This window comes from Suricata suricatta, chromosome 2 (genome assembly GCF_006229205.1).
Source record: "Suricata suricatta isolate VVHF042 chromosome 2, meerkat_22Aug2017_6uvM2_HiC, whole genome shotgun sequence".
NCBI lineage: Eukaryota > Metazoa > Chordata > Mammalia > Carnivora > Herpestidae > Suricata > Suricata suricatta.
Window position 1 is genome coordinate 26,921,662 of NC_043701.1, and position 24,643 is coordinate 26,946,304.

General features: G+C 35.4%; 1 protein-coding gene across 1 annotated transcript in view; it reads left to right on the forward strand.

The window, feature by feature from the left end:
• WASL (WASP like actin nucleation promoting factor) overlaps positions 1-24,643 on the forward strand; it is a 61,795-nt gene that overhangs the window by 15,395 nt on the left and 21,757 nt on the right. The window contains exons 2-5 of the mRNA XM_029924061.1: positions 14,884-15,018; positions 17,032-17,118; positions 18,331-18,427; positions 21,968-21,991. Coding sequence (XP_029779921.1) covers positions 14,884-15,018; positions 17,032-17,118; positions 18,331-18,427; positions 21,968-21,991 — 343 coding nt within the window. The remainder of the gene's footprint in view (positions 1-14,883; positions 15,019-17,031; positions 17,119-18,330; positions 18,428-21,967; positions 21,992-24,643) is intronic.

Below are 24,643 nucleotides of genomic sequence, written 5' to 3' on the forward strand. Positions count from 1 at the left end.
TTCTATTAAGATATAGTACATGATTATTTGGTCTCTCTCTGACCTAAACCTGTTTTAGATGTCATTGTAAAACATAATTACTATTCTGAGGTGCTTTTTTAGTTACAGTTCTGATCTCAGATTTGCAGACCGTAAAGGTGTGAGGGTGTCTTTCATGTTTTTGCAGGCTGGGTTTTTTCTGGTTTTCCTTATTTTTTTAATTGACCAACTTGCTGAAAACAGGAAATATTAGTTCTCAAATAACTAGTTTCTGTAAGCTAGTAGTAGAGCTTTAAAGTGATATGATTGGAAGTATAGCGACTGATAATATGAGTATCATTATAACATTCAAAAAGCACATACATACAATGACAGACAATTTTGTGAGTACTTTCTGTATTTCATTTAACCTTAATCACCTTATGATAAGGCAGTTGTTCAGAGCACTTTACATGCATTAATTAATTTACTATATAACACAAAATGAAGTTACTAATAGTATCCCCATTTTTCAGATCAGGAGATGATAAGTATATGGTCACCTAAAATCACTTAGCAAGTGGGTGGTGGAATCCATCCCGGGGTCTGTGCTCCAGCCCTCACGGAATCTTTCCCTGGGACATCTGTGATTCTCTGTCCTTACTTTGTCCCCAGTCAGAATTCAGGGGTTTTGCAGCCTTTCCAGAGCACTTTGTTTTTGTTTTCATTTTGGTACATTTCGTTTGGTACATTTTCATTTTGTAGCATAGTTTGTTATTTTTTTAAACATATCTCCCTAATTAGGTTAATAACTCACTGAAGACAGAGACTAGCCCTTAATTATTTTTCTACTTTCAGTGTATGATAAATATCTGTTAAATTGAATTTAATACCGTATTCAAATTTAGTCTCTAGTTAACGACACATTTTGGAATAAATATGATTTTATTGTGAATATTCCTTTGTCTAGTGATCCCAACTCTGTTCTACCCCTGACCTTATAAATTCAGTGTCTTACTCTAATGAAATATTTATATAAAATCTCTTCTCTGGATTTTCCGGAGCAGTACTGTCCAATAGAACTTTTCATGATGGTGGACATATTCTGCATTTATACCATTTACTAAGTAGTCACCCATGGCTCTTGAGGATTGGAAATGTGGCTAGTATGACAAAGGAACTAAATTTTCCAGTTTTAAATAGCTGTATGTGGTGAGAGTGAGCTCCTTATTAGACAGTGCAGCGCCAAAGAGCAGAAGGAAGAGGAGTCCGCCAGCATCTTTCCACCTCCCATGTAGCCACCAGATAAGGCACTCATCTTGGCTCAAAATTAATTCGTTCCCGAATAATTTATGCATTAAAAAATAGAACATTCAAGTTACTAAATATTTATATGGGATCCAGGTCACCCATTCCATCAATAGAGAAAATTATTAACTTGCAGTTTTTGGCTTTATAGCACTTAGTGTAACATTAGTAGAATTAGAGGATATAAAATCCTAACATTTAACTTTGCCCCTCAAGTTTATGGTTTATTAATGGTAAAGATTTTTTAAGAGAAAAAAATAACATGGTGTGCCTTTTATTTTAATACAGTCTGCTTCCTACTCCTTTGTGGTGGGTGCAATCGAACATCTAGTTAGGCACGTTCATTCAGTTTCCATGATGATAACTGGGGGAAGTATTGGTTCATGCATTCTGAATCAAAAATGCCTTTTGAAACTGGCAACATTGAGCTTTCTGAGGAAGTATATAGAGTGTAGTTTAGTAAATGATTTCAAATGTTGAATAGATCATTATTGATATTTTACACTATAATTTTAAGTCTGAAGTTGTTAATAAAGGGTAAAAATTTTTATTAAAATATAATTGAAATACAGTAATGTATTTTAGGTATACAGTGCCATCATTCAACATTTATATGTATTGTGAAAGGATCACCATAATAGACCTGTTTACCCTACAGTGTGAATCTTAAAAACAAGTTTAGAAAGTCCTTGGGGCGCCTGGCCAGCTTAGTCAGTAGAACATGCGTGTTTTGTTCTTGGGGTTGTAAATTCAAGCCCTATGCCTAGTGTGGAGATTACTTAAAAATAAAATCTTAAAAAAAGAAAGAAAGAAAGAAAGATTCTTGCCTCTCTCCATTTTTTCTTTTCTGATTCTTATACATAATGTGACTCTCAAATGTTGAATCTAAAGTCCTTGGGTTGTATGGGTTGAATTTAAATTCAGCTTACTCTCAGATTAACCTCTTTGCATGTCCTTCCCAACCTTGATTGTGCATATGAAAGTCAAACAAATTAAATGTGTGTGTGTGTGTGTATAAAATATGATCTATAATACATGCAAAAGAAGTGTGTGTACATATTACATATATATTTGTATAATTATATATTTATATTATATAATATGTACACACATTCCTGTGATTATCTTTAAAAGCTTGGATAATTATGAATTGCTGCATATAGAATAACAAATATAGAAGACAAAATTTATTGAATCTTATTTAAACTTGCTTGTCTTGATTACTCATGTGTAAGAGTTCAGAAGACTCAAAGGGAAAGATTATGAAAGAAATCATAGACTTTGGCCTTCACTACAGACATAGGCTCTTTACAGTAGCCAAAGTTTGCTTTTTTATTACTTTATGCCTTTAGATATTATAGTATGTTATTTTCAGCAATGTTCACTTTTAATTTTTAAGGGAAGGCTTTTTGGGGCACCTGGGTGGCTCAGTCACTTGAGCATCTGACTTTGGCTCAGGTCATGATCTCACAGTTTGTGAGCTCAGGCCCCATGTGGGACTTCTCAAATGCTTTCTGCACAGAGCACGCTTCGGATCCTATGTCTCCCTCTCTCTGCTCCTCCCCAGCTCACACGCTTGCATGCACACTTCTCTCCTTCCCTCCCTCTCCCTCTCCCTCTCTCTCTCTCTCATTCTCTCTCTCTCAAAGATAATTTTTTTTTTAAGGAAAGCTTTTTTAAAGCTACTAGAAATTCTTCCTGGGTTACAGTTTCTAGATCACAAAGATCTTTTTTTCACCCAGACTTCTACCATGTATGACTTGAATAGATCTTTTTTCCTTTCTTTTGTGTATTTTCACATCAATATTTAACTTTTTGAAAAGCTCAAATAGTCACATGGTTTAAAATAAAAATGTATGAAAGTGAAAAGTGTCTCTTCCATGCTATCTTGCATTACCTCCTTCCTTCCCTGACAAAACACATGTGCATGTACAAAACAGAGAGCAACTGTGTCCTTTTTCAGTTTTATGCATAGTGAGGCAAATACTGATTCTAGCTCGTATTGTGCACAAATATTAACATACTATACTTTGATTTGACATCTTGCTTTTTTTCTTACATTACAATGAATCTTGAGGATTTTTCTTTATCATTACTTAGAGCCTCTTCATTCTTTTATTTTTTTTTTTAGCAGCTGTATTGTATCTCATTGTAGAACTAAATTGTAGTTTACTTAATGAGTTGAATGGGTATTTTCCTTGATGACCTAGAAAATTCAAGTTGCCTGAGTAATTTTGAATAAGGTTCTGAAGATCTGAATTAATAAATGTAATATTTGAAATATTTTGTTGATTTTGCTGGGAGTCTTTCTAAATTGTGTTACTGCTTTACTGTGGTTTAATACAACAGACCAAACACATTACTGAACTTATTTTAACTCCTTTATGATAAACTAGGTCACCTATGTGAACATTTAAGTTACCATATATTTTACTATGGTGTATTTTCTTGCTCCAAAGGAAATACATCATTATTATAGGATGCAAATTACCTATTATGCTGCATCTTAGAATTTATCCATTTTGACTGTTTTTAAGACTTAACTTTCATACTGTATGTTACATTATCTTTGATTATGTAATATTTCTCATCCCTACTATTTATTAGATCCTTTTATCTCAGTATTTTTTAGATATTTTGCCTACAGTTTTGAGTACATGGGCTCTACTGCAGTGGATTTATGGCAGATCTGCCATCCAGAAAACACTCACCTGGGCTTTCTTTCAGAGAATTTTTATCAGTACCAATGCATCAGTACCAGTGCATACTCCTGTACTAGCTACATCAGAGATCATATCTTTTCCTGTTCCAAGTATTTATTCATTTATGTTGAAGTATAGTTGACATACAGGGTTGCGTTAATTTCCAGGTGTACAACATATCCTCACTACCAAAAGTGTGGTTGCCATCCAATGTTATTATTGACTGTGATCCCTGTGGTTTTTGTTTGTTTGTTTGTTTGTTTTTGGGTGAGAGAGAGTGAGCGAGCACACGTGTGCACAAGCAGGGGAGGGGCAGAGAGAAACACACAGGATCTGAAGCAAGCTCCAGGCTGTCAGCACAGAGCCTGACTCAGGGTTTGAACTCATGAGCTGTGAGATCATGACCTGAACCAAAGTCAGACACTTAACTGACTGAGCCACCCAGGTGCCCCTGTGTTCTCTGGTGTGTGTGTGTGTGTGTGTGTGTGTTTTAATGAACTTTGAACTTCTCAGCAATATTTGCTTCCTATACACTTAAAAAATTTTTTTTTACTGTTTATTTTTGAGAGAGATAGAGACAGAGTGCAAGGGGGGTGGGGCAGAGAGACACAGGGGGCGGGGGATAGACAGACAGACACAGAAATCTCAAGAGGCTCCAGGCTCTGAGCTGTCAGCACAGAGCCCAGTGTGGGGCTCAAACTCACGAACTGCGAGATCATGACTGGAGCCGAAGTCAGTTGCTTAACCAAGTGAGCCATTTAGGCACCCCTCCCATAGACTTCTTAATTCTAGATTTCATTTTATTTCTTTAGCATTTTCTGTCCACGAAAAAATATTTAAACTAGGTTGAAAGGATCTAATTACCTAACCAGTCCACTGACTTTCAGAGACAATCTTCTTGGTAAGGCCTAGTGAAAATAACTGAAACTGACTAAAGTGCCTTGATAAGCAAGCTCATGTTGCTCATTTTCATAAACAGGATATTTACAGTAGATTAAGTTATAACTCTTTTTTTTAAGGAGTCATGGAACGGATGATATATGACATCTGAACTGAGGTTTGAAAGGTGAGCAGAATTAGGTAAAAGGAGGGTGAGAGAGGGTGTTTTGCCTTTGGGAGCAAAGAATTGAACTGGAAAATAGGAGATGAAAGAGGATAATGCTTTAGTGAAAGATGGTCCCATGTGTCTTCAGTACATAATGTGATAGATGAGAATGAGGCAGCACATGCATTTCTTTTTGTGATCGGGAACAAACTGCCTCCTGCATCATTGTGCTAATATTCTGCACTGGTCAGACCACAGGTAAATACTACCTGTTTCATCTCACTAGACTGATAAAGGCAGCCAGACTGATCAGGTATCCATGAATCAGGTCAGTTGAGGAATGACCAAAATAAATTCTTGCTGAAAAAGATGACTTGAGAAGTAGGGTTGTTGAGGGCACCTTTATGAAAAAATGTTATTACCACTAGACATATATGATATGCTGTAATTAGTGGAGAATAGTTTACATCTCCAGTTCTGTAGCATTGTAGCCCCAGTAACTAGTGCTGTACCTATCACATAGCAAATGTTCAACAGATATATAAATGAATGATTAAAGATTAAATACCTGTGAATGGGAATTGCCAGGAAAACAGGTTTAGGTTGAATATTTATTTTCTGAGTTGCTCAAGAATAAGAGTTTTTCCCTTCAAGTTGTGAATTCTCCATTAGAACAAGCATTCAAGCAAATGTTATTTAATCGCCTGTTAAGAATATTACGTGAAGAATTCTTACTTTGGGTGAAAGTTAACTGTAAAAGACTCTTGCAACCCATCCACATGCACACAAACACACACACACACACACACACACACACATTCCCAGTGACCTTTCAAGCCTTGTTTATGGAGTGGTTTTTTGAAGTTGCTCAGCCACAGTTTTCTTATGTAGATAAGGTCACTGCACGTTAAAAAGGTAGTACATTGTTTGGTTTGGCAAAAGGAATATTTTGAGGTAGCTCTTTTTTTTGTTTTTTTTTTAGATACAAAATCCTGTTGCTGCAATTGATTCAGTATTTTGTTACTGCAAATAAGGCACTCACATAATTTGGAAGGGTTCTCTTTAAAAAACAAATTAAAAATTAAATATAAAAATGGCGAGTTTAGTATGAGAAAAGATCACAACAAAAAATACCATTAACATCACAAAATCCAGAAAAATAGCTTATTACTTGTAACTTATTTCTCTTACTATTGACTGATACCCCTTCTTGATACTTTTTCCTTATTTTGGTTATATATTCATTGAGCACCTCTTTACATAACAGTGATTTTATATTTTCTATAGAAAGACCCTTTCCTCTTGCACATGGCTTGGCAAACTATAGCCTGCTTGTATTTGTAAGTGAAGTTTTATTGGAACATAGGCATCTCCAAATTATCTATGGCTGCTTTTGCACATGCTATAGCAGCAAAGATAAAAGAGACCAAATAGCCTACAAACCTAAAATATTAACTATCTGGTATTTTATAGAAAAAGACTCCTGCTCTAGAATGTTTGATCAAAATATTGATAGTTGTGGAGCTCAAAGAAATTTCCTTAAACTAGTTACTGGTAAATCTTTAATTTCCTTGACGTTGTTTAGAGGCTGCTTTTTGCATGGGGAAAACTCCAACTCTTGACCTCAGGTGGCTCAGTCGGTCCCCCTTCCCCAGTGTAGGAAGTTTGGTCTCAGTATGCTACCCCCAGCAGGGAGCTAGATAGCACTCATTCAGACCTTTTCCTTGGGGTTAAAGATTGCATCTGGATGTATTTTCTAGTCCAAGAGAGACAGATTATTTGCTAAGACTGGACAGATGTCAAAATAGTGCATCTTTGATGGAAGTACCAAGATGACCTCCAATAATAGCTACAGAGGAGCCCTTAAGCATGAGGCTGGGGTTGTTGCTCCTTCATGTGCTCCCCAAAGGAGAACAAACCAAATTTTGTAAGGGACACTTCCAAGTAAAGGATTCTGAAACGTAACTGAATTGACTTCATGGTAAATCTGCCTGGGTCCCCAGGTTGGATACCTTAACATCCGTTTGAAGGTTTTTTTTCCATAAAGATCCTTTTGCCTCATGCACTAGCAGTCCTCTATTTTTTTTTCTTTTTACCACCGCTAACTTCCCCCACCTTCACCCAAAGTAAGATAAACCAAATGAGATCAGTAGAGGGATAAAATTATATTAAGGATATGTAGTTCTTTGAAAATCATTTAGATGGGATAGGTAAAAAAATATAATAAATTAGGAATGGGGATAAATCAATGAGTGAATATAAAATGAGCATCTGATTGTGAAATTCATCCAGAGCTGACCAATATGATCTTTGAGAAATAAATTGACCTCTTCTGTAAAATGAAGGAATTGGATTACACTCCAGCTACATTTATGGTGAAGTGATATTGGGTTCAGGAACACTGAAATCCTATCAGTGACCAAAGTAACAACCTTCCACCTTCTCTTCCCAGACTGTTACTTTGCACAGGAAAGTGGTAGCAGAATAAAAAATAATATGTGTTATAACAAATAAATATATTTTATAATAAAAATATATAACATGCTTATGTTTTAAAATATAACATTTTATATCAAAGCATAATATACTTCATATATTTTATAATATATTTTATACACACACACACACACACACACACACATTGTTACCGGGGCTTGGGGCACACCTGGTCAATATTAAACCTTGGTCAGCTGAGGTGGTAATCCTAGGGACCTTCCTTCCCATCTGTACCTTCATTCCCTAAAAATTGAAGCCCACACTTCAGATTTTACCACACTTCAGGTTTTACCATAGGTTTTACTGACCTTGTATGAGAAAGGTAGACAAAGGGAAGAGGAGACAGAAGAGAAAAGAAAGAAGAAAAACTCCTTTAAGCAGGTCTACTTAAGCTACAGCGAAGGGAAAGGCAGGAGAGAGCCAGCTGCCCGTTTGCTGCCCTTCTCAGTGTCCTCGCCTGTTTGCAAACAACCCAGTCAGTATTGAGATCAGTATTCCTCTCACCTTTATATATGATTATTCTTCAAGTAGAAAATTAAGAGTATGGTAAGCTTTGCCATTTGTGGTTTTAGCATCTATAATTTTGGTTGCAGGTAATGCTAAAGATCTTTGCCACAAAATTTACAGTTTTTTGATGTATGAATTTAAATCACAGACACCATGTGAGATTAATGTGTGGTTATGAATGGTTTAGTGAGTGAGTCTAGTCTCTTATCTTTTAGTAAGGCTTTTGGATGTAAAATGCATTTTAAAAATGATTCCAAAAGAGAAAGTGCATTGATAGAGTGAGCTCTGAAACTTTTATGATTTATAGATAAAAATTCTGAAAACTTTACTGGTAATTTTAAGCACATGTCCAATGTAAGTCAAATGGAAGAAGAAGCTAGAACTATCTATAATATGTTAGTAGTATTATTTAAACTAGTCTCCTACGTATTGCTGCAAACGTACCACCTGAAAACTTTGTGACTTAAAGCAGTAGTGATTTATATTTTATGATTCTGTGGATTGGTGGGATGTTTAGTTCATCACCTACGCTCACTCATGCAGTGGCATTCAGCGGGCAGTGTAATGGGAACTAGGCTTGGCAAAGACAAGTAATATGATGGGGGCTGGCTCTGCATATGGTCTTTCACTCAAGATTTTTAGGGCAGCAATTCCAGGAGGGCGAGCCACAGTGTACACGTATTTTTCAAGCTTCTCCTGATATTTGTTGAAGCCCTATTGTTCAAAGCAAGTCATATGGACAAACACAGGGTCCTGGGGGATGAGGAGGGGGGAAGGATATACTGGAACTGAGATACTAAGAGGCATCAAAAACCATTACAGGAATGATAAACCACTCTACTACATCTCTAGACAAGGTTTCCAAACTGTACATGGCTGTTTATTTCTCTAAACCACAGAGTTGAGCCATGTTTGATATTACTTTAATATGAAATCTGTGACTTCATTCCATGCCCCTCTCTTTCTTAGCCCCTAAAACTCTGTAGCACTTTTTCCTGGTAGGGTCTTTGTTGATCTATCTGCATAGAATGCTATTTCCTCTCCTCTCCCCTCCACCCATTTTGCTCACCTGACTCATTCACTTTTATCCTTCAGGTAAATTGTCACTTTTGGGCAGCCTTTGCATGCTGGGTAGGTTTTGCATTTTTCCTGCATAGTGCATTTTTCCTTTCTAGCATTTGTATTAAGTATTAATGTCTCTGTGCCCATTAGAACTCATTTCATGAGGATCATGTCTGTAATAAATTTTTGTGCTCAACCTCACTTTCATTCCCACCCACCCCCATTTATCACAGATCCACGTATGTAGTAGGTGCTCAGTAAACATTTGGTAAATGAATATGCCTAGCATGGTCGTTTTCTTAAGGAGCTACTGAGGCCTAAAACACCATTTCTGCGTGATCCATAAAGACAGCAGCTGTTTTCTTAGGACTTTTTTTTTTAACGTTTGAGATTCTGATACTTACTGCTTTTGTCTGCTTCCTCTTCTATTCCTCCCAACTTTGCTTTTTAAAAAATTACAGTTTCTTGTGGAGTCTTCTGTCTTTGATGCATTTTTTAAAAATCTCTACCTTTTTCTCTTTTCCTTGTTATTTCTCATTGTGGACATTACCATGTGATAAAATCTACCCGTTCCAGAGTAAATTACTTGTGTTTCTTTTCCCGGATAATTTTTACTGGTACTTACCTATCTGGAGTTGTGTTTCTATTTTTTAAATTGCTGGTTTCTGTGTTGGGTGTTTTAGGTGGCCATGTAACCAAAGCATTGTTATACTTCAATTATTTAGAAAATTGCTCCTTGAGATCACTGCACAATTAAGTAATTATAAGAGTTCAGCCAAATTCCTGTTTAAATGATTTTTAATTTCTTAATTGAAGTATAACCAAATTTTTTATTTTTTAACTTTTATAATTCCTTTTATGTTTCATATTAAAATTTCATATTTATGATACGAACAGGACATTTCATGTGACTGTCTCATCAGAGTACTTAGAAACATATTTAAAACAGTTTTATATAATAAAAAAACTTAGGATGGATTTTCCTGGATTAGATTTTAGGAATTTGGGTACATACACATGCAAAAGCTGGAGTGTTTTGGCTATTAATCTAGACCATTGTGTCCACAGAAAAGACTTATTCAATCATGTGACTCCCCCCCACGCACACACTCAGTTTGGGATGTTAATTGAAATTGTATCTTTAAAAGTGATTTCCTTCAACAGCATTGTATATTTATTGGATTATTAAAATAATAATAGTTGCAGATAGTTGTTCACTATTAAGTCTTATACTTGGGAGGCAGTTGGTCAGGCAAGGATCTGTAAGACCTAGTATATCTTCCAATCTTTTCCCTGTCATTAGCTGATTCTATAATAAAAGAAACATCTATTTTCCTGATCTGAAATTCTTACTCTGACCTGTTATGTAACATGATTATTCTGATAATGTGAAAACAGTGTAAACTATAGAAGTGGTGGGTATTTGTGACTTAAGTCTTTCTTACTTAGGATGAAGCTCCCTTTAACAAGGTTGGTATAAGTGTAGAAGGAATTGGAAGAAGTAGTAGTTTTCTCAGTTTTGGGTCAGTGTTGTAGTGGCCAGTATACGTACAGGAAGCAGTGGCTCTGAGAAGAGAACCACCTTCCCAAGACTCACGGCCGTGGAAGGAGGTGGAGAGTCTTACACTTTTATGAGTCAGTTGGGCCTCAGAAGTTTTTAATTTCAAAATAATTTCATACTTACAGAAAAGTTGCAAATACAGTACAAAGATTCCTGCATATCATTCATCCAGATTTGTAAGCATTTATGACATTTTATTAGGGTTTCTTCTGTCTTATGTATGTACACACATACATAGTTATTTTCAGAAACAGTTGAGAGTAATGGCCAGTATCATACCCCTTTATAATGCTTCAAGATGTGTATCCTAAAATCAAGGACATTATCATAGCCTTAGTATCAAAACAAAAACAATTTTTAATTTAATAAATGTTTGCTTACTTGGAGCAAAGTGTAGGTGAAGTGAAAGTATATATAGTTTTGTAAAACTGTGTAGGTGCTTATGGGAGGTACTGTATTGAGTAGTCAATACAGAAAATTATTGTATTTTAGAATAAGATCTGTGATACAATAAGATTTACACAAGGTATTCAGAAAGAAGGTACTCTAGAAATGTGAAGAAAAAAAGTCATTTAACATAGGGAATTGGGGAAATAGTTCTTGACTGGTGCAGTCAGGCTAAGAGGTAGAAGTGCACGATTGAAGGACAGTAGGAAAGAGTCACATCCCAGAATTCATTTTTCATCTTCAGTCTGCCCTTGACAATGGAAGTTCTGAGGATGAATGTGTGACTGAGTAACTTAGTACTAAAATATCAGAAATGTATAAGATAGGACAGGTTCCATTTCTCCAAAAGTTGCTACGTTATTTGTTTCCCTTTAATTAACAAATTTTAACCCTAACATTATAGGGCTAATAAGAAACAGATTTCCTTTCCTAAGCACTTGTCCTTAGGTTGTTTTTCAATAATACATTCTCAGTTATGAGACACCAGATGTAACAGGGTTGATTAGCTGTAATTTCCTTACAGGAATAGCAGGAATGTTTTCAAAAACTTAATTAAGTCACTGTCAATCTAGGGCTTAAGAGATAGTCCTGTCTTAATATTTCTGTCATTTCTATATTAAATTTTATATGTGTAAGCTATTCTTGCATTTACTATAATTTTCCCGAACTAATCAGAAAGAGCTTTATATAATTTTCAGACTTTGCTAATTTAAGATAAAAAGGGCTTTCATGAAAGAGGCATATACTTAGACTGACATTATTGTAGTAGAATTTTGAAAATCCAGTTATTGGAAATAGCTTCTGATTACAGGTGGATTCTTCATTATTAAAATCCTATTTGTTTAAGAGTAAGGTTGATTGTGCTAATAACCATGTTTACATGGAATGTTATTAAACTGTTTCATAGGTCTTGATTTCTTAATCAGATGTTTTAAGAATTTGTTTTAAATTTATATAAATGTTTAAATGTGAATTTTTAGTTTTTTGTTAGTGTTTTGTTTTATTTGGGCTCACATATACATTCAGTGTTTTACATGTTAATATTCGGTCATTTGGCAAGGGGGTTTCCATAATGGGATTTTAGACTCTATTTGATAATATGTTTTAACTTTTGTAAGCTGTTACTTCTTGTTTTTTGGTTACAAAGAAAAGTGAAAGGATTTTTTTATTTTGTTCTTGGTATCTAGTTTCCTAAGTGCTTTTCTTTTTAGAAATGAATGCATTTTGACAGCATCATACTTAAAAGTCATTTATATGAATTTGCCTTAGAAAACAAATTTATTCATCTGATTTTTTAATCCTTCAGTCTGGTCTTTAATACCTTTGGATCATATATGCAGAATCCATTTGGTTTTGGTGGAGTTTGCAGTGTTAGGAGTTTGGGGACAGGGAGCTCAAGCAAATAATGATATGTGTTACACTTGCAGAAGAACAAAAAAGTATGTTTTTAGCAAGCCAAAGGTATAGTGTCCTTTTTTAAGCTCAGCATTTTAGTATATATATTTTTATATGTTTCTAAGCTATTTTTATAATTTTTTAAAGGCTCTTGTGGAAGTTTTCCTGCTGCTTTGTATCCTATCAATGACTGAAATTCAAAGATGAGTTTGTGGTCTACAAAGTTAAAAACATAGCATGGAGCACTGTTATTTAGGAAAGTCTTTATACAATTTTGATTCCCCAGAAGTACACTAATTATATATATATTCCCTAGCCATAGTTAAGTAACCCAAAACAACTTTATCTCTAAATCTTAATGCAGTCTATTTTCTTTCACAGTGCCCGGTATTCATTGAACTAATGTAATTACTTAAAGCATCTCTTACTTCTGGTTATTTAAATTCCTTTTATTAAAAAAAACTGTAACTAATATGTATATGTTCATATAAACATTTTGTTTTGTATTTGTATGCAAATAACAAATTTTTTGAGGTATTTAAAATTATTTCCTTGATTTCCCATTTAGGGGAGCAATCACTAGATTTAAATGTTTTTTTTTTTATTTTGAGAGAGGGAGAGAGCGTGCACACACTCATGCAAGTGAGGGGCAGAGAGAGAGAGAGAGAAAATCCCAAGCAGGCTCTGCTCTGTCAGCACAGAGCCCAAAGGTGGGGCTCAATCTCAGGAGCCATGAGATCATGACCTGAGCCAAAGTCAAGAGTTGTTTGCTTAACTGACTGAGCCACCAGACACCTCTGAAATCAATAGATTTAGACCAAAAAACTTTATTATTTTCAGAGGATTTGTAAGTGTGGTGTATCACTCTTACAGAAACTAAGATGGAATAGTTGCATCCTAGATTACAATATAAAAAGAGACAGAACCAAGCAGGGAAGAGGCAGAAAGAGAGGGAGACAGAAGATCTCAGGAAGGCTGTGTGCTGACAGCACAGAGCCCAAATGCAGGGTTCAAACTCACAAACTGTGAGATCATGGCCTGAGCCAAAGTCAGATGCTTAACTGACTGAGCCACCCACATGCCCCTGAAAGAAACTTAATTTAGAATTAAACTAAAGTTTTCATTATTTTGTTACTGTCGTGAGTGAGGTGGCAACATAGTAGAAGTTTCTTGCATGTAACAATTAGCTTCTTCACACATCTGAAAGCGTAATAGTTAGATATATCCTTGGAAAATTTGGTATAACGATCACCCAAATAATTCATGTTTTCAGTATAGCTCGCAAGCTGTGTGGCCATGTGCAAGTCACTTAGTAGCTTTAGCATCTTTAAAAAAAGGTGATATTAGAATCTATCTTCCCGATGGTATGATCAAAGTATCCAGCATTATAATTAGTAACCACAAATCTTGCTTTCAAATTTGATTTAGTGCCGTACTAAAGTAGTTAACTGCTATACAGGCATCAGCCTTTACTAACACTAATACTTCATTACTTAAATGTTCACTTCATTGGAAAACGGTAGTCCTCCTTTGTCCATGGGTTTGCCTTCCACAGTTTGAGTTACCCAAGGTCAATTGCAGTGTGGAAGTTTGACCTTCTGACATATTGTACATCATAATGCCTATGCCGTTTACCCCACTTCATCTCCTCACATAGGCACTTTATCATCTCACGATATCACAAGAAGGATGAGCATAGCACAATAAGATATTTTGAGTAAGAGACCACATTTATGTAACTTTTATTACAGTATGTAGTTATGATTGTTCTGTTGTATTATTAGTTGTTGTTAATCTCACACTGGGCCTAATTTATAAATTAAACTTTATCGTGGATATGTATAGGGGGAAAACATAGTATATATGGGATTTGGTACTATCTGCAGTTTCAGGCATCCATGGTGGGGGGGGGGGGTCTTGGAATGCATTCCCCATGGATAAAGAAGGATTGGGGATTACTGTATTTTATAAGGAGTAAAAGTACAGGATCTGAAGTCACAAATAGCCTGGATTGGAGTTTCAGCTCTGCCAGTTAGCTGTGTGATTTGGGGTAAATTATCCCTTTAACCTTGGGTTTCTGAAGCATAAGATGAAATTATAATAGTAATAAATTTAAATGGAGTTGTATTTAAAAGTGCTTACCATGATTCTATGTGGCAATAAATGTTTCTTTTCCATAATTATTTTAGCGTAGCTTTGTGTTATTATTGCATAAGTAAGTACTTCAGAAAGTAACAGTAAATGTTACCCCCTTGTTTCTATGGGTCAGGAATTCAGAAGCAACATAGCTGGGTGGTTCTGGTTTGATGTCTGTCATGAGGTCGCAGTCAGCATGTCAGCCGGGGCTGAGGTAATCTGAGTGTTGTTTTGAACCTAATGGCTATAAATTTTACATTTTCCAGACTATGTCTTCAGCAGTGGTACAGTTATATGCAGCAGATCGAAACTGTATGTGGTCAAAGAAGTGCAGCGGTGTTGCTTGTCTTGTTAAGGACAATCCACAGAGATCTTATTTTTTAAGAATATTTGATATTAAGGTGAGTTTTGTTTTGCTTCCACTTTAAATTGTAGGTACTTAGGTTTTTTTTATTACAGTTATAATTCTTACATATGTATGTTGATATATATATATTTTTTTGTTTATCCTGTGTGTATTATTTAATACTTTGACATCTTGGGCTTTCCCTACATTCTGTCTTTTTCTAATAATACTCTTCTATTCCATCTTGTTCTGTACAGCGTGGTATAAAGTTCTTTCAAGGCACTATAAAAGTGTATTTTAGTTCAGTATGTACTGTTAGTTACTTGAGCCTAGGTTTAAAGCATTACATATCTGTAATAATGTATTTGCTACCCATTTTTCCTTATGTTGTTTCTCAACATAGGTATGTTTAGATTTTCACAGCTTTGTATCTCTCACATTCTAACACAAAGTCACACTGTCCTAGATGGGATGCCATTCTCAGGTATTCATTTCTTGTAGATACCGTAGACGTAGTTACCATTTTGCAGAGGTGAAGTCTCCCATTTATCTTCTAAAACGTTTTCTATAAATAGGCTTTTTTGATATTTATATGTGGCAATAATTATACCTAAAAAAACCCCAAAAAACAAAAACACTGACTTTGAACGCTCCTGGATGATACTTAAGGATAGATTATAGGTCAGACTGTTTTATTTCTCTGGACCGTGGCTTATTTATTTGTAAGATGCAAGAACCGTGGGCAACGTGCTTCCCTGAGATTAAATAAGATTTAAGTTACTATACTTTGTAACTTAGTGCTTCTTAGCATCCACCTCTGCATACACCAAGGCAGCTGAGAGATGCATACTTCTGTTATCAGGGGCTTAACTATGGCGGTGATTCTAGGAGATGGGGCAACGTGCAGTTGTTTGAAATTTTTTTTTAATGTTTTTATTTATTTTTGATACAGAGAGAGACAGAGCATGAGAGGGGGAGGGGCAGAGAGAGAAGGAGACACAGAACCAGAAGCAGGCTCCAGGCTCTGAGCTAGCTGTCAGCACAGAGCCTGATGCGGGGCCTGAACCCACGAACATGAGATCTGACCTGAGCCGAAGCCCGAGGCTTAACCAGCTGAGCCACCCAGGTGCCCCAGTAGTTTGAAAGAAACCCATGAGTTTTGACATATTTCTCATCACCAATGTGAAGCACTATTTAGAAATAAAGTGTGCATATAACTCCATTGTGAAAAAAGAATTGTGTTATGGTGGTAATGTGTGTACACCAAATTCTAAATATTTTTAAATCACGGTCTAGGTAGGACTTTGCTTTCAGAATAGGGCAATACTTATATTTCTCTAACCACTTATTTCCAATTGGAGATAACCATTGCTGAATACTTGGAATTAGCCACCTTTGGTAGTAAGGTTAATTCTGTTTCTTCTACTATGGCCATAGATATGATAATCCAGTCACCCATGGCTCTCCTAACCATTGTTTAACCTTGGTGCGTCTTAATCCTCAGTTTCTGCACATGATTGGTACTACTTTTACTAGTAGTATTAGGGAACCACTGTTTTAAAGTTAGGAGTTCAAAGATTGTTAGTGAACAGTACAGAAGAGGTATATTTGACACTCCCAGCATCTGTAGAATTGAGGAAAAGAGCATGAAATGTACCTGTAATATTTGATAACACAGACTATTGCTGATGGAACTAGGCACTGATCAGCAGTGCCTGTACAGCAGTATTCTGTTCCTTCTAATGTTGATGACAGTAATTGTTCTCGTTCTGTATTTGACCAGGTAACTATATTTGGGAATACAAGGCTAGTGAGATTGTATCTTGGCATATTGAATTAAGCTCACTGGTATGTAGTTTTTACAGAAGAAATATCCAAAATTTATTTTCTTACTAAGAAACCACTGATTAAATTATGTTATGTATGTTTTATGCATATATAGGTTTTCTGTGTGTGTGAAAGCTATTACTAACATAAATAATTCCCTTAATAAGAGTCATCTATTTTGCTTTATTCCTAGAGATTATCCTTTGGTTAACTGTTATTTAAACATTTTTATTTTTTCTAGGATGGGAAACTATTGTGGGAACAAGAGCTATACAATAACTTTGTATATAATAGTCCTAGAGGATATTTTCATACCTTTGCTGGAGATGTAAGTCGTATATACGTTTTTTAAGCCCCGTTTAATGTAATTGTTTTTACATTTGTCTGTGGAAAGCATCAATGAGCTTTCCATGTAAACACTGTATAAAATAAAAAGAATTATTTTACTTTTAAAAGCATCTTCATAGATCATATAGTTAAGAGGAAATGGCTAAGATTTTAAAAGGCCAAAAAAAATAAAAAAGGATTTCAAAGAGTACTGTGAATATAACTTGCTATGTAGAAAAGAAATTTGTTTTTCATCATCTTTCTGTCTTTGGGCAGATAGCTTAATCTTTCTGGGATTTAGTTTTCTGTAAAAATGAAGTCTGAATTGCCCACTAATCCATGATATCTGTTAAACATTGAATATTATATTACCATTCAAATTATTTTGTAAGAGAATAGTTCATGACCTAGAAGACTACTACAATAAACTGAATGTGTGTAGGGAGGAGAACAGAATTTTAAAATTTATTCCATATACTTGGGGAAAATGTTAGAAGGATTTGCATACCATGTGCTCATAGGGATTGTCTGAGTGTCTAGATTTTAGGTGATTTTAATTTTCTTAATTTTCATATTTGTACTTCCTAAATTTTCTATAATGACAAAAAAAGATAGTTGGATTAGGTCTGTCTTTTCAGAAAGTATTTTCTTCTCTAGCTATTATTTTTATATTTTTCTTGATAAAATGTAAATATATAAAAGTGTGCATTAAATACCATAATCAGTAATGTCAGTGTGTTTCTACATTTTTAAATAATTTACCTTAATTAAAGTTATAATTTAAATGATACCTGCACTGAAGCTGTAAAGTAAAAACACACCCTAATAAAGGTAGAGCTGACTTGCATTTGACCAACTTTTCTGGTGTTTGCTTTTTCTAAAATCCAAATTATTTTACAGAGCTCTGTTAAAGGATCCCATTTTTTTGTTCCTTTTGTGTTGTTGCTGAAGATGAAGTATTCAGTTTAATATTTGAGTGTCCACTGTGATAGGCAGCTTTTCTAAATGTAGTCTTTTACTTTGCTTTTTCTGTGCTTTTAGCATTCTTAGATTTTTAAAGGAAAATTAAAACTTTAATGTAAACTGAGTCTTTGTTAGTAAAGTCTGCTTTCCTTCTTCAGAAATGTACTTTGTTGGTTGTCAACTTTTTCATTAAATAAAGCTAAATTCATGTTTTGTGCTGCTTACCTTTCCTAAAAATAAAATATTTCAGACTTGTCAAGTTGCTCTTAATTTTGCCAATGAAGAAGAAGCAAAAAAATTCCGAAAAGCAGTTACAGACTTGTTGGGCCGGCGACAAAGGAAATCTGGTAAACTTTTCTTTTTTTAATTTTTTGAAACAGGAGCTGGCAAACTATGCATGGGACAGGTCTGGCCCACCACCTGAAATTTAGTGGCACACAGCTATGTTCACTGGTTTGCATATTGTCTGTATAGTGTGCGGCTGCTTTTTTGCCACAGCAATAGTTGGATAGTGACAGCAAAAACTGTATGGCACACAAAGTCTAAACTCTTTATTTTCTGGCGCTCTACCAAAAAAAAAAAAAAAAATGAAAGTGATGATCCTTAAGAGAAATATTTTTATTAAGATCTAATTTTTTTCAGATTTACTTAAGAACTCATTCTGATAACCTTTTTTGTTGATAACACCCCATATATACTGACTCTTAAAATTTGCATTTTTATAGCATTGTTGTTAGATTCTTAGAATATTTAATACTTTGGGAAGAAAGACTTTTTAGGCAAGCCTAGAAGCAAATGAGCCACATTGCAAATATAATCTGAAAACATTGTTTTGTCTCTGTGTAATGTTGTCTATTACAAAACCATAAGAAACTCACTGTAATTCATGAGCCTTTCATACATATAACTAGAGAATGATGCAGGGTAGTGTAGAGCCTTAAATTTATTGGTATGGAAATATTTGATAACAGTGTACTGTTTCTGTTAGGAAGTGGGAGAAGGGTGATTAGGAAAGGTGAACCTCTCCAAAATCATCACCTTGAGCAAATCAGTTTGAGGAGAAAATAACATATGGGAGTTGAAATCCCCATACAGATCCCCTTAAATAGATCCCCCTAAAACTAGCCTTGCCATATGCTCCTTGAAAAGTTTTTCTGTACATCTGGGGGTACATGTTGCCACAGTTTCGAAGATCACAGTGTTCAGGAATGTGCTTTACCAATGAGAGGGACTAGACCATGAAAAAAATAAGACATTGAATCCAGAAAACTGGAATGTAAAATGCATTTCATTTTACACATCCCTATTATTATTTTAATGGATTTTCAAGAGGAAGGTGAGGTAAAAGTGAAAATAAAATGAACTAACCTGTTGCCTCACTATTGCCTTCTTATTATATCTCAACTGTAATGAATAAATAGAATTTTGAAGGACCTATTTTTTGTTACCTCCTTTTGGGACCAAGGAACATTTACACTTGATTCCATGCTAGGAAAGAATTTAAATCTATGGAATAATTTCTAGTTTAGTAACTTAGTTCAAGGACATGTTGTGCTAGGCCAGAGGATCTCTGGGGTTCCGTTTAGCCAAAATATGTGATATTTCCATCTCAAAACAGGTAAAAAATATTCCTTAAAATATAGACTAATTGACTTTGAAATAGTAAGGTCACTTAAAGGTGTCTTTCAGCTGGTATAGGAATTTCTTCATATGCAGTTTCTAAGTATTTAAGCATGGTTAATTTAAGCATTAGGCATTTCAGAAGCAGAAAGATGACAGCATTAGGGAGGCAGCTGATTCATCTTTGGGTAGCCCTTCATGCTAAGTCAAACTCCAGCCTCACCTCTATTAAACTTAGATGCATGGAGTCTGACTTGTGGAGCAGCAAAGAATTAGTCTGTTTTCTCTTCCTCCCACTAGCCATTTAATATTGGAAGCCATCTACCGTGTTCTTATGCCTTCACTTCTTTAGTTTTACCAGTTCCAGTGTTTTACTCCTCCCGTGATGTGGTTTATAGACTCGTCCCGAGTACCGTGCTCTGATTCCACTGTAGATTTTTAGGTCTTCTTCACATGACCCAGAATTGAACACAGCACTCCAAAAGTAGTCTCACTAGTTCCGTGATACTAAAAAACATCTCTTGATTTGATTAAACACTGTCCTGCTAATGTTTTAGCAAATACCTCATGCCAGTACCTCCCATTCCTTGTTCATCCAACCCATCCTTTTTTCATATGTATGGCTCTCAAGCCAGAATACCATCTTATTTTTAAGTTACTTTTAGAACATACACTCGGAACTTTATCTCAGTGTATTTCCTCTTGTTGCATAGGTATATCACCTGGGAAATGGGAGACTGACATTCATTGACATAGACAGGACTTGTTTATGTCAACTGTTTCAAAAAGTTACTTCATCAGACCACCAGATGGAGTAATAAGTTTGTATTTCCCATTGCCAGGATTTTCTAACTTGTCTTCCAGTTAAATCCTATTAATTTTACTTTATGGCTGTTTATAAACTAATTATTTTTATTATATCATTTATGGGCATTTCTCTTATAATTTTGGGCAACTTTATATTAGAAAATCTCTGGAAATTATATTTGTTTAAAATTCTTTAAGACCACTTTTGGGACGCCTGGGTGGCTCAGTCAGTTAAGCGTTTGGCTTCTGGCTTCGGCTCAGGTCATGATCTCACAGTTCGTGGGTTCGAGCCCTGCATCAGGCTCTGTGCTGACAGCTAACTCAGAGCCTGGAGCCTGCTTCAGATTCTGTGTCTCCCTCTCTCTCTGATGCTCCCCTGCTCGTGCTGTCTCTCTCTGTCTCTCTAAAATAAAAAATAAAATAAAATAAAAGTCTTTAAAACCACTTTCAAATTTCTTAAATCTAGAATGATATCAGACTTGGTATGTAAGAGTATGAATGTAAAGTATTGGTAGTTCTCCTGGTTTTACTCCTTCCTAATCTGCTGTAGCTCTTTGTTACTATTTTGCTCTACTCCAGTGCTCAGACTTCTCTGTGTATTCTCATTAATCCTGTGCTTTCACTTAGTCATGCAGCTTTGAAAACTGTCCATATGCTGAAACCTCTCAAAGTTTTATCTATATTGCTGACCCCTTTCCCAACCTTCAGATGAATTTACTTCAGTTGGACATCAGAATAGTTTTAAAACATAATATGTGTGAGTAGAACATTTAATCCATGATCCCTGACCCCAATTAGACCTATTTCTACTCCTCTCCTAGACTTGCCCAACTTGGTAAAATGTTCCCCTCTGGCTTACCATGGTCCCTTATAAGTCCTATCAATGACTCTCATTGTCTCTTCCTTCAAAAACATAATCTGGATATATTTCCCATCTCCTCTGCTGCTGCCCCCTAATCTAAGCCACCATCATCTGTCATCTAGACTACCCTGACTCCCTCACTAGTCTTTACTACCACCAGTGCCCCTTATGGTCTCTTTTCCACATAGTAGCCAAAGTTAACATAAAAACATAGATTAGTTTGTTACTTGCCCTATTAGAAACCCTGTAAGACCTTCCTGTCATCTCTAAAGTATAATCTGTGTTCTTTACCTTGGCTGTGGGACCCTACATGACCCTTACCTTGGCCTGGGTTTCCTTTTGATTTCTTTCCTTACTCTTCTGTTGGCTCATTCCAGTCCATGCTTTGTGATGTTCCTTCATGCTCTTCCTTCCTTGGGGCCTTTAAATACGTTGTTCCCTCTCTTCATTTATTCAGATGTCAGTTCCTCAGAGAAATCTTTCTTAGTTTTTGTACATTGACTTAGGAATGCAGATAGAGTTTAGGTGAATTAATATTTTATGTTGATTTTTGTATTACATATGCCTAATAATGTTATTTTAATTTATTTTCTAACAGAGAAAAGACGAGATCCCCCAAATGGTAAGCTCTTTGATACAAATTATTGATCAAGAAGATTTTAGATTATAGTTTAATCGATTACTTTTTAAAAATATCATACATTAATACTTAATATTTAATATCTGTGATCAAATACTGTAGTTTATTATGTTATTTTAAAACAGCAAAGACGAGTCTCAGAAATGTACTATTCTTTGGCTTTTTTGTAGGATAAAGGGGGCCTATATAGGGTGATGACCATGATTGATTATATCTTCATTCTGTATTCACAACTAAGTTTAGAAACTGTATATTCTTGATTTATTATCTTCCTAAAAGAAGGAAGATAAATTTTGTCTAGCATACTTTAAGATTTGTCTTTTCTTCTTATTTCATAGTACTATTTCATGCTGGTAATACGAAATTAGCCACTAGAAGAATAAACGCTGACTAATGATATGTTTAGAGCTAATAGTAGCTGTATATAACCCTCCTTAATTTGATAATGAGCACTTGAAGTATTGTGGATTCATTTAAAAAAGAAATAAAACGTATACGAGAAAGTAAAAGCAAAATACTAAAATAAAAAGGACAAAGTCCTAGATCTTTAGGGCAGAGTCTCGTCCTGGACTCCATAAACTGTCTCTGAAATAGTGTGCTAAGTTTGTGTCTATATTTTCTCTGGGGAGAGAGGATGCAGGGTTTTCAGCACATTTAAATGGGGTCCCTGGCCCTGTGAAGGTAAAGAACCATTGCTCTAGGAACCTTCAGAATCATGGAGAATATGGCTTTTTCTTTTTAAAAGCATCTCCTATCCTCTCACCAGAGTTTAGATGGATTATTCAGGGAAACAAATAATATGGAGTTCTCAGTATATGACAACTACTGGTGATTGTTAGGGTGTGTTTCTTTTAAAAGGACATATTGCTTTCTGAATTTGTCCTTAAATTTGTTTTCCTGATATAAAACACTGCTGTATTAAAGTTTTGGTTATTTACTTTTTGTAATTGAAAAAATGACTCCTTCAGTAGGGCTTATCTTGTGCCAAATATTATATACTTTGTCTTTTAAATGGAAATCTTAATTTATAGGACTGCTGTGGAGATTAAACGAAGTAATCAAAGAAGTACTTAGTAAATATTAGTTATCATGATGAAGACAATAACAATAATTACAGCAGCTCCTATTTAATGATTACTTACTAGCAGCCAGGCACTGTCAGCAATCTTATGAAGTGGCTGCTGTCATCCCCATTTCATAGGAGAGAAGCAGGGGCACAGGTGGGTAACTCCCTCAGGGTCACAAAACTCGTAAGTGGTAGAGCCAGATTCAGTTTCCAGCAGTCTAACTCCACAGCCTGGCCCCTTAACCACTGTGCCGCGTCCAGAAGATTTTGAAAGAGAAACTGAGACTTAGCCAGAGTAGATCAGTGCCCCAGGTTCTGGAGCTAATACGTGGCAGAGGCAAAGGAGGCAGAAGCTGCTGAGTTGGAAGTCCATCTGTGAGCTTTAACATCAGTGTTAGAATTCTTTCCCTGGTTGGTGTGTTCAGCATTTTAATATTTTTGAACTTATGATTCTGCATTCTGTGAGCTTGTGTGAGTACCAGGGGGGAAGGCTTCCTAGCAGTGGCATCAAGTTAAATTAAGGATGTAAATACCTTGTGGGGTTTTTAAAGCTTTAATCTTTCCAGTACATATAAAATATTCTTCTGAAGAGGCACCTAATCTACGAATACACACAATGTGGATATTCTTTATGTGACAATGGCATCTCACCATTTTATTACTTCGACTTAGGAGAGATGCTCGTAGTTATAGTTCCTATGCAGTTGCTCTTGGTTTTAAATCTTTAGATCTGTAGTTTTAATCCTTAGGTGCAGTGACCCCAAACTTCTTTTCATTAAATGACAGTTAAAAAAATAGTATCATTAAAAGGCAAAATTATATGGCATGTACTACCAGTATTTGTATATTTCTTTATAAAATATACATCTAATATGGTATGAACATATTACACAGTAGAGGATGAAATAATTAATAGAAGCTTTAATATTTTTTCCTGCTGTGCAGTCATTTGTCTTGCTCCCCCCACTATGTGGAGACCACTGTTTGGGAGGCAGCATAGTACTTTTCTGCGTTTGGACCCTGACCAGCAGAGGCAGTGGACACTGTGACCACCCTGCAGTGTCCGTGCTGGCGCTTTGACTTAACCCTCATGTACATGGTCAGTTTAGCAGGCTTTTATCAAACTGTAACTATTTAAAAAGACACTTTAGGTACAAGTAACATATATTCCTACAATGCAATCTAGTGTCTTCTTCACTAACTCCTAATCCATACATCTTTCTTTTTTCTTTATTGGTCAGTCTCCCCTTTTAGCTTAGACGCTTTCCAATGATTTGTTCTCAGCTTCATGACTGCTTGACATCAGAGGCCTCTGGGCCACCTGTTTCTCAACTATTTTACCTTGGTGAGAGTTCTCTGCTTTTTATGTAATTAAGGGGAGGACTTTTTGTTCTTTTAGATTTAAAATTAACTAGAAATGCTGTTCAGTGAGAATATTAAAAAGCCTTTTCTGTGACAGTTGTCTTTAATCAGAAGAAGGTAATTTATCATTTGACTGTTTTTTAAAAAAAAAAAAAGAAGGGAAACAGCCCCCTTCGTTATATATTTACTTAGTGTATGTTCTTAGG